The sequence below is a fragment of the Zootoca vivipara genome, chromosome 8 (assembly GCF_965207765.1).
Source record: "Zootoca vivipara chromosome 8, rZooViv2.hap1.1, whole genome shotgun sequence".
NCBI lineage: Eukaryota > Metazoa > Chordata > Lepidosauria > Squamata > Lacertidae > Zootoca > Zootoca vivipara.
Window position 1 is genome coordinate 85,642,535 of NC_142591.1, and position 11,097 is coordinate 85,653,631.

Here is an 11,097-nt window from a genome sequence, read left to right on the forward strand (position 1 = left end):
GCCACTCTCTTCCCGCAGCAGGGACGCCTTCTCCGGCAAGGTGGCTCCGCTGCAACTCGCTAGATGCCTTCGGATCCAGGGGTTTGGGGATGGAGGCAATTGAAAGGTAAGACCGTGGGAACTGAATGTCTGAGCCTGGACAGATGCTCCCGAGAAGCAAACAGGCAGAGCGGGTGGCGCCTGGTAATCGGAGGTAGACTGCTCCTGAACCTGGAGGTTGCGTCTATCCTTGCCATCCCAACAAGCAGCCATTGCGAGACTTCCCTCTTCTTGAATGCTTGTGTTTTAATACTCGTGTTTTTATATTTGTGAATCTCTCAGAAACATGGCATCGTAGAATTGTGGAGTTGAAAGGGACCCCCGAGGATCAGCTAGCCCAACCCCTGCAAGGCATTAAGACGCATGACCATCACCACTGTGTTTTTTAATAGGGAAGGATAAAGAGAGAGACGTGTGCTCAGATATCAGTATGTGGGCGCAGTGCCATTTGTCTTATTTAGAGCAAAAGACCCTGCGGAAAGAAGCAAGCCATATTGAAACTGAATTACCGGCTTGTCTTTTCAAATGGGCACCAAAAATGGCGAAAGAAGCGCACTCTGTATTCTTTTGATCCTGAACTTGTTGTTGAACTTGAGAATGTGCTGTAACCTATTTATTTTTAAAAAATCGATTCTGCCACCCTTTGTCAAAAGGCAACAGGGCGCTTTGCAACACGGTGACCCAGAAAGTGCCCTGCAGCACTCAATCCCGCAGGTTAACGGCGTCATGTGCAAATTACTGCTTCTTCTGCTCTGTCAGTTGATGATATCAGAGGATTCCCAGCTCAGGTGTGATAGGCTCCTATTGTGGAATTCCCTACCTGCCAAGGTGAATCTGTCTCCCTTCTTCATTAACATTCAGGAGGTCTGTCTGAAAATATTCCTGTTCACTCAGGCCATAGGTGGCAGAAAAAAGACCTCACCAGACAACCAGGACATTATAAACCATGAGGGTGTGTCTGATCATTTAGATATTTTTAGGTGTTTAAAATATTGTTTTTATTTCTGTTTAATTGTCTTGTGTTAATAGCCCCGGGCTCCTTGGGGAAGGGGGGGAGGGGGAATATAAGTTTAAGACATGCCACCTGCTAGCTCTGAATGTGGCAACTGTCACCCAGAGGCTTTATGTTCACATTCCTGCCATCCCCACATGAAATGCTCTCCCACTGCTAGCTTTCACACAACATCAGCCACACTCCATCTCGATCCCGTAGTTTCAGGGTGAAGGTGGATTTCTGGTGTGTTTCCGTGCGGCCGCCTCAAACCAGCTTCAACCCGACTATGAAACTTGAACTTGCATCCACTTTCCGCTTCAGAACGCTGTGGACATTTATTAATCAATTCATTTATTAAAAGTCATATACAGCCTGACCGTAATAAAACAACAACCACCTCAAAGTCATTGGAAACAGCCCTTACTCATTGTGGTGAGACATTTATTCTATTTAATCCTGTCTAGCCGCCCAGAGTGGCTGGGGAAGCCCAGCCAGATAGGTGGGGCAGCAACAACAACAACAAACATTTAAAACTTTCCTAAGAATCTGAAGGCAGCCCTGTTTAGGGAAGCTTTTAATGTTTGATGGACTACTGTACAGTGGTACCTCTGGATAAGTGCCTGATCCGTTTCGGGGTGCCATTCGCACCCCGAAAAGTACGTATCCAGAGTGGCGCTTCTGTGTATGCGTGAAGCGCCAATAGAGCGCTTCTGCATATGCGCGAAGCACGCAGAACGCTTCTGCGCATGCATGCGCGGCAGAACCTGGAAGTAAACACTTCCGGGTCCGCCGCGTTCTTAACTTGAAAAGACGCAACCCGCAGCTAATGCAACCACAGGTATGATTGCATTATAATATTTTGCTGGAAGTCGTCCAGAGTGGCTGGGGAAGCCCAGCCAGATGGGCAGGGTATAAATATATTATTATTATTATTATTATTATTATTATTATTATTATTATTATTATTATTATTATTATTATTAACAGGGGCTGCCTTCAGATGTCTTCTAAAAGCCAGATACAGTAGTTGTTTATTTCCTTGACATCTGATGGGAGGGCGTTCCACATGGCAGGCGCCACCACCAAGAAGGCCCTCTGCCTGGTTCCCTGCAACTTCACTTCTCGTAGGGAGGGAACAGCCAGAAGACCCTTGGAGCTGGACCTCAGTGTCCGGGCAGAACGATGGGGGTGGAGATGCTCCTTCAGGTCTACTGGGCCGAGGCCGTTTAGGGCTTTCAAGGTCAACACCAACACTTTGAAGTGTGCTCGGAAACATACTGGGAGCCAATATAGGTTTAATAATAATAATAATAATAATAATAATAATAATAATAATAATAATAAACAGGCTACCTGACATCTCCTGTTGATCTGTGGATCTGTGGATGTAGCCCAGGCATCCCCAAACTTCGGCCCTCCAGATGTTTTGGACTACAATTCCCATCATCCCTGACCACTGGTCTTCTTAGCTAGGGATCATGGGAGTTGTAGGCCAAAACATCTGGAGGGCCACAGTTTGGGGATGCCTGATGTAGCCCTTCTGCCTGGGAGCTGGCCAAGGTCCTGATTAGAAACGACTAAATAAAATTGGCACCTGGGTGGAGTGAACCGGACATTGTTGGATTTCTGGGTGATACCTCTGACCCCCCGTTTTAGGATCAATTATTCAGTTTAGGGGATGCTACAAAACATAGGTGTCACGCTACAAAAATCCTACAAAAGGACAACAAAGCTTTGGCACCTGTTTGGAGGAGATCCAAAATTCCAGGGTTCGTAGTTAATTAAGCCGTCGTGACCAAAGGGGCCTATCCTGACCTGCCTTTGTGTGCAGGGAAGAAGCTCTGTATGACAGCTGCTTCCTCTGCAGATGCCAAACCTCAAGTGGGACAGGATCAGCACCCCTGCCCCATTTTCTCCTAACAACAACCCTCTCAGCTAGGCTGAGAGACAGCGACTGGCCCAAGGTCTCCCAGTAAGAGCTTCATGGCTGAGGACTTCAGCCTGGGTCTCCCAGGTCCTAGTCTGACACTCTAACCATTACGCCACACTGTTTCCCAACCCTCTTTCAGCTCCTGCCTGACTTCTCTGGGTATGGCCCTTTGAGCATTTATTTGCCCTTTTCTAAACCTTTTCCAGCTCCTTTTTGAGATGAGAACTCTATGCTTAGCCACACCCAACCTCCTGCAGCTCAGGTGTGGTGGTTAGAGGGCCAGAACAGAGCCCTCTTCAGGTGTTTGCTTAGACACCCCACCGGTGAGAAAGACAAAGGGGAAACCCCCCCTTTTTATAGGGTCCTTTCCCCATTGGGAGTTTCTCTGAGAACCTCTATAAAGCAAATTAGCTTTTCTTTAGAAACAAAAATGGTGTGGTCTAATTGACTCAAAAGGCACCTCCCGATCAATTAACAAATGTTTAAAAATGTGTTGAAATGGCTTAATCAATTAGCTGATCAAAGTTTGCAGCCCTCCTGCTTAGTGAGAGGGGTCTGAGGCGAAGTTCCCGTGCCAGAATCAATCTCAAGGAGGAGTCTGGGTGGGCCTTGAGAGCTGGGCTGCCTTTGAGGGGGCTCAAGGGGGCAGCTTCTCCTCTCAGATAAGCCATAACCCCACCCCCAGATGATGATGATGATGATATATTATTTATACCCTGTCCATCTGACCAGGTTTCCCCACCTTTCTTTTTAAAACACTACTTATTTTGAAATATAAAAATAAGTTTCTAGCCCTTGGGGAACCTGCAATGTGAGGCCAAATCTGCAGGCCCTGTTCCCCTCATTTGTTTCGCGAGAAAGCTGCCGCCTTTCTGTGTGTCTAGCCAATGAATAAAGTCACAGCCAGGATTGGCATTTAAGAAAGCAGATCTAGCCAATAACAAAGAAAGTACGTAGGTTAAGAGTGACACACCCATCACCTGCAGAAGAAATGTTCATTCTAAGCCTTCCTTCTGGGGGAAGATGGCGGTGGCTGCCCTACAGGAAATGACTCGGGTTTCCAGAAGAAGGGTCTACTGGATCAGGCCAGTGGCCCATCTAGTCCAGCATCCTGTTCTCACAGGAGCCAACCAGATGCCCATGGGCATCTGCAAGCAGGATCTGAGCACGAGACCCCTCTTCCCTCCTGCGGTTTCCAGCAACTGGGATTCAGAAGCATTGCCGCCGCCTCCTCCATGAATTTGCCTCATTTTCTTTTAAAGCCATCCATGTCAGTGGCCATCCCTGCCTCCTGTGGCAGTGAGTTCCACAGTTTAACTCTATGTCCTGTCGCTGCTTATGAAATACTGTGTTTGGATGTGCTTCCTCCCCCAACCAAACTGAGAAAAGGCATGCTCTAGCTGTGTTTTAAGCTGGCAACGTGTACCCAGCCATAGTTATGATATTTGGAATATTTACTTTGCCACCCCGGCACGGGGCAGGGGGGGGGACATGCAGTGGCTGAGCAGCTGGCTGGGGGGAGCATGATACGAGCACAACATTGCAGTGGATTGAAAGAGCATCAAGGTAATCTGTGCAACCGAGAGCCCTAAAACTCTTGCAAAATCTGGCTTGGCTTTGCTCAGCACCAAGACTCACTGGACACTCTCCCAATGGCAGCAGGTGCTGTGGACCAGCAGTGACCTTCCCCAAGGTGGACTCCCCATTTGAAATCCCCTCCATGGGAAAGCTCACTCCAGCCCCTCACTGTCCATCATTTAGCCGTGAGGCTAAGTCTGTCTGACTCACCCCTAGGTTTAGTTAACATCCCAAGCATTTATTGTTTGCGAGCCGTGGTGGCAGGTTTAATAAAACAGTCCTGGGGTTTTATTTCTTACCTGGCTTTCGGATGTTGCTGCTACTTGATTTGATCCTTATCCCAGCTTTCCTCCTGAAGGAGTCCCAAGTGTCACAAACAGCCCAACATTAAATTCCAAAAATGCGAAACGATTTTCAGTATGTCTTACAACAGTTTCAAACATGCTTATTTTAAAGACTGCTTGTTATATGCTTCCTTATAGTCCAAGGGCGAGGTATTTAAATAGAAAGAGGGATTTAAACCACAGGGCTCGTCCTTTGCCCCATTAGAGGGCCAGGCCAAACAGTTGTGCCTTCATTTCCTCCCACAAGGCCATTCTGCTCCTTCCAGAGAGAGAGAGAGGTAAAGACCTGTGGCCAAGAGGGCTTGCTTTGCAGGGGGAAGGTCCCAATTCCAATCATACCCCTCACCCACCGCTGCAACATAGAATCATAGGATTGTAGAGTTGGAAGGGCTCCCCAAAGGTCCTCTAGTCCAACCCCCTGCAATGCAGAGGAATCACAGCTAAGGAACTCCTGACATAGAGGCATCCAAACCGTGTTTTAAAACCTCCACTGAAGGAGAGTCCACTCCCTTCCAAGGCAAAATAATATAATTGTGGAGTTGGAAGGGCCCCTCAAGGGTCCTCTAGTCCAACCCCCTGCAATGCAGAAATTAAAGAAGTTAAAAAATTCCTGACAGATGGCCACCCACTTTGTTTTAAAAAACCTCCAGTGAAGGGGAGTCCACAACCTAACTTTTTTGTAATATGTTTTGAGCTTTTTGTATTTTATCTGTCTTGTTCAACTTTCTATAAGCCACCTTGAACCCCGTTTTGAGGGAAAAGGTGGAATAAAAATAAAAATAATAAAACTCCAATTCAGAAAGATCTCCTCCCTAAGGTTGGTTTGAATCCATGGGCTCGGGCCCTACTCTCTGCAATGGATTCAATTCTCCAAATTAAAAAGGCCTGGGCACTAGCAGAAGATGTCTCTCCGCGCGAGACATCGGAGAAACTGCGGGGCTCAGAGACCGGGCCTGTGGGAAGCCGCTTCTTGCCGCGCTCCTTTGCAGGATGCAAAGAGGGCGGGCGATGCGAGCACTTTGGATGAGTGTGTGCCGTGCGTAATGGCATTTGCTGGCATCCATCCCCTCTCGGGCTGAATGCAGACGGCAGGCTCCTCGGGGCAGGGACGCGCTCGCCCGGGTGCGCAGCCAGCGCCGTATTTACCGTGGTATCTGGGCAAGACAATAAAAAAACGCCGACGGACAGAGTTGCATGCGCGCTTTGTCCTCCTCCACTGCGCAAAGTTGCTTTCGTTCTCCTTCCCGCGGGCGCCCTTGGGCTTTCAGAGCCAGAAGTTGGCAACTGTCCCCGGACTCCCTGGGCCAGCCGAGGCGCGCCTCCCCCCCCCAACCTTCCCCCCAAGACGGACCCCGGGGCTGCTTTTCCCCGGCGCGGCCACTAGAGGGAGCTTCCCCTCTCTCCCCCTCCCCTTTCCCTTCCCCCCTCCTCCTCCTTGGCTTCCAGCTGTTCCCGCCAGAGACTGACAGCTGGGCCCGGGGGTTGCTATAGGGATAGGCAAATTGCCCCGCCAGCCCCGGCTCGTTATAGGCGGGAAGGAGGCTGCCCCCGCCTCGGCGGGCGGGGCCTGGCGCCGCTCCCTATAAAAGGAAGAATGCTCCATTCAGCACTTCAGTTACTCGCCAAGGGGGGGAGGCGGCCGAGGGGGCGGCAGCAGCAGCAGGAGGAGCAGCAGCAGCAGCGCTCGGGACCCTCGCGCGTCCGCCGCCGCCGCCTTGCAAAGCGGGCAGGAAGAGGGGACGCGTGCCTCGTGCAATTCCAGGACGCCCCCCACTTGCGGGGGGGGGGGGCAGGAAAAGTGCCGGGAGGGGGGCGCTGGCCGCTTGGCAAAGCCGCCTCTCTCCTGCTCCTCCTCCTGTCGCTGCTTTGCTGCTGGGACCCCGGAGCGTCGCCGGAGAAGGAGCTGAGCAGAAGCAGGGAAGCGCGCCCGGCGTTGCAGCTGAGCGCCGAGACCAGGCTGGAGGGGGGCTGCCCGGAGCCCGCAGGACGACCACCGCCCTCCCTGCACCGCCTCCTCCCCGCGGCGCGCCCCCCTCCTGGCCCCATGGACTTTTTGGAGTGAGGGCAACTTTCCCCGACGACGCCTCCTTCGCCCTCGCCAGCAAAGCCGCTTCTTCTTCCTTTTTCTCTTTCTCTCTCTCCACCTACCCCGCTCCAATCTTTTCCTCCCTCTCTCTCCTTCCTCGCAAACTCTCCTCCACTGAGATCGCACGCAGCAACTTTTCCTGCCTCTCCAAGCTTCTCCTCTCCGGCTGCCGTCGGAAGGGAGCCTGAGCAGAGACCCGGCGGCGAGCGTCGTCGAGGCGGCCTCGGTGCGCGGAGCTCGGGGGCCGGGGCACGCGGCTGCGGCGGCCCGGGCGGCCCTCTATGCGGTGAGATGGCGTCGGAGCTGGCCATGAGCGCGGCGGACTTGCCCACCAGCCCGCTGGCCATCGAGTACGTCAACGACTTCGACCTGATGAAGTTCGAGGTGAAGAAGGAGCCGGCCGAGGCGGAGCGCTTCTGCCACCGCCTGCCGCCGCCGGGCTCGCTCTCCTCGACGCCCATCAGCACGCCCTGCTCATCCGTGCCGTCGTCGCCCAGTTTCTGCGCGCCCAGCCCCGGAGGGCAGCCGCCGACGGGCCTCGCCCACCCGGGGGGCGGCGGCGGGGGCGGGGGAGGCAACCCCGGAGGGGCGTCGGGCAAGGCGCAACTGGAAGATCTCTACTGGATGTCCAACTACCAGCACCACCTGAACCCCGAGGCGCTGAACCTGACGCCCGAGGACGCCGTCGAGGCGCTCATCGGGCACCACCACCACCATCACCACCACCAGGGCGGCTACGAGGGCTTCCGGGGGGGCCAGCCGTTCCCCGGCGAAGAGTTAGCCCCGTCGGGCCACCACCACCCTCACCACCACCACCCGGGGCACCATCACCACCACCCCGGGGGCGGGCACCACCCCCATCACCACCACCTGCGCTTGGAAGACCGTTTCTCCGACGACCAGCTGGTGTCCATGTCGGTGCGCGAGCTGAACCGGCAGCTGCGCGGCTTCAGCAAGGAGGAGGTGATCCGCCTCAAGCAGAAGCGGCGGACCCTCAAGAACCGCGGCTACGCGCAGTCGTGCCGCTACAAGCGCGTCCAGCAGCGGCACATCTTGGAGAACGAGAAGTGCCAGCTGCAGGGCCAGGTGGAGCAGCTCAAGCAGGAGGTCTCCCGCCTCGCCAAGGAGCGGGACCTCTACAAGGAGAAGTACGAGAAGCTGGCCGGGCGCACCTTCGCCGCCGCCGCCGCCAGGGACCCGTCGCCCGCCCAGGGGGGACCTGCGCCGGGCAAGCCGCCCTCCGCCGACTTCTTCATGTGAAGCTGCAGGCACGACGGCGCGGACGGAACTGGGGGAGCCCCCGCCCCTCCCCTCGAGAACAAGGAAGAAAGCGGTGGGGGTGGGGGGCGTGTGAACCCCTGTGGATTGTCCTTCTCTCCCGCGCCCTCCTCGCTCGCCTCCGGAGAGAAGTTGTAAATACCCGAAGGGGCGCACGGCCTCGCCAAGGCTTCGCGGTTTCTTTCTTAGGGGACCCAGGTCGCCACCCCCACCCGGGGACAGAGGGGAAGCCAGACCTGAAGTGGAGGTGGGGTGGGGAGAAAGACCCGCTCGCCACCAAGTCCGCCCCCTCCATCTTCCTTGCACTGACTGCGTTCATAACTTTTTCTAAGCCGACTTGAATTCTTTCTCTTTCCTCGCGCCCCCCGACTTCGTACTGACTGTCTCGCCTTCCTCCTCTACCCCCCTCTTCCCAGTTTCATGCCCTCCCGCACCTCTTTTGATGCTCTAAAGTGAAGCGAGGGAGCCTCGTCTTTCCTCCGCTGTTAGTTCCTGGCGTGTTCGCAAAGGAGGCGTGCGGACTTGTACATTTCGCCGCGGGGACGGACATACATACAGACGCGCTCCGGGGGGCAGGGACCGTTTTTGGCAAGGAGGAGGGACAACTTTTTTGTCTCCCCCACCTCAGAGAAAACCAAACGAAAGCGCTGGAGCAGGCAAGCCCCCCACCCCAGCCTCCAAATATCCCTCGACGTGAAGCAGCAACAGCAGCAATAGGATTCTGTCGACCAAGGACAGCGCCGTTGGAGAGGGGTCCCCAACATCTTTCCTTCCTCCTTTCCTTCCTTCCTTGGAGAGCCCGAGGGGGCCCTCGTCCTGCCGCGGCGCCCGACCGACTCTCTCCCGGCCCTCCTCCGCCTCCTCGAGACCTCCGTCTCTCCGCATTCCTGCATGCCGGACATGTATGGGATTTCAGTAAAATCTCTTTCCCCCCCCCCCGGTCCCTTACGAGAACAGATGAGGGGAAAGCATGAACCAGTTGTTCTCCCCGCCCCTCCCCTCCCCAAACTTTGTATTTTCTCCTCTTACGTCCAGAATTTTTTTCTCTTCCCCCCCTCTCCTTTTCGGTGCATCTTAAACAGAATCTGATAGTCTTAAAAAAAAAGATTTTGCAAAGTGATGTTTTCCCCCTCCCTCTCCTGATGGAAGAATGATGCTCAAATAACGCTGGACCTTTCCCCCCCCTGCGAGGGGGATGAAGCCTCCACAATCTGGGTTGAGTTTACTTGCCTTTTTAATTCCCCTCCTTTTTTTCTTAATTATTTTTGTCTGTGTGCGTTTTTTATTTAAAAACAAACAAACCAAACCAACGGGGAACTGAGCCAGACTTAACTTATTTAAGGTGTCCACGTGTACATATTCGTAGCTCTTTAGTTCCTTTCTCTCCCTCCTCCTGAGCCCCGACTGCCCAGTCTTATCTTCTTGACCTTTTACTTTGCTTGGTGACTTTAAAAGGAAGAAAAAGAAAGAAAACTTTTAAAAAAACAAAAACGAGTCTTAATGAAAGTTTGTATGTAATAGCATGCAAATAATATAAGAATTAATTTAATGATGTTGACAAAGCCGAATGCACTATATACAGTAATCAATTGGATTAAATAATGCTGTTTGTTTTATAGAGATTTAAAATTATCTATGCTGTTTAAGACAATATTGGGGGAAAGAAAAGAAAACACTCTTAAAGACAATTTGAAAGGCAATAGAGTTAATATATGAACTGCAATCTGTTGGCTGCTATATAATACTATTACTAATACTATGCACCAGAATTATTTATTAAATTCCAAGGAAACGAAATAACGGTTTGAACCTTGATTTATAAAATGCACACTTTATTTATTGCTAATAATGATGATGATAATAATACAAACAAACAAAGAAATGCAATTGTGCTTTTGGGTGAAGGCTTGACTGATTCACAGCTGGGCTATTTTTTTTTAAATAAAAGTTGTTTGTTTAAAAGAGGACTCTTAGGAATAAGTATCTTAAAGCATATGGGTATTTCTCAAAACCCGGCACAATTTGTGAAATTTTGGAACCCGGTGCATTTTTAGGTGCAAGGCATTTTAAATGAAATTTCAATTTCTGTGGTTTTTAAACACTGTTGCATCCAGATACAACCAATTTCATCTCTAGAGCTTCAATACGGTTCTTAATTTTCTCCCCACATCCTGCTCTTGAGCCAGGCAGGCTGTTGCAACCTCAAACCAACTGAATATTTATATATATAGATATATTTTTGTTTGTTTGTCATGAATTGTTTCCTCTTTGTGTTTCAGGCATCAGTGCAAAAAGCCTCCTTCTAGCTTTCATTTGCTACGAAACAAAAATAAATCTCTTTAGACATATTTCTTCGTCTTGCTGCCTTTTCTAGTCTTGTTTCCCCCCCCCCCCTCGCCAATTCTTTGAACGTATTTTGCACATTCTGGGAGCTTGGCTGTGTCTTGGGTTTAGTGAATGTAGGAAATGAAATGGCAGTTGTCTCTCCCGTTTTCTTCCTCACACTTTTTTTGCAAGGAAATCAGAAGTGTGTTCGGAGGGAGAGGGAGAGGGGAGATGTGTGATCTCCAGGAATTTGAAAAATTATATTAAATTTACCTAAATTCAAAGACCTCCTGTCCAGAACTGTTCTGTTAACACACTGTCAAATTAAATTAATCTCTCTTTAATAAGAATGCTGGAAAAGACTGCTGGATCAGGCCAGTGGCACATCTAGTCCACCATCCTGTTCTCACAATGGCAGACGAGATGCAAGGCTGGGAAGCAGGCATTATTTCTTTTGATATTCTGATTTCTTGGAGCTATGCTACAATTACACCACTTACCATTTAAAGCAACTAGATTATTT

General features: G+C 51.4%; 1 protein-coding gene across 1 annotated transcript; it reads left to right on the forward strand.

Annotated features, from left to right (window-relative positions):
- The first annotated feature begins 6,519 nt into the window (after positions 1 to 6,519).
- On the forward strand, positions 6,520 to 10,597 carry MAFA (MAF bZIP transcription factor A). The gene has a single exon (XM_088676070.1). It carries the CDS (start codon positions 7,263 to 7,265, stop codon positions 8,229 to 8,231), a length of 969 nt encoding a protein of 322 aa, XP_088532196.1. The 5' UTR covers positions 6,520 to 7,262; the 3' UTR covers positions 8,232 to 10,597.
- The last annotated feature ends 500 nt before the right edge of the window (positions 10,598 to 11,097 follow it).

Excerpts from the sequence above, each read along its gene's own strand:
- MAFA (XM_088676070.1), top strand. The coding sequence starts at position 7,263 with ATGGCGTCGGAGCTGGCCATGAGCGCGGCGGACTTGCCCACCAGCCCG.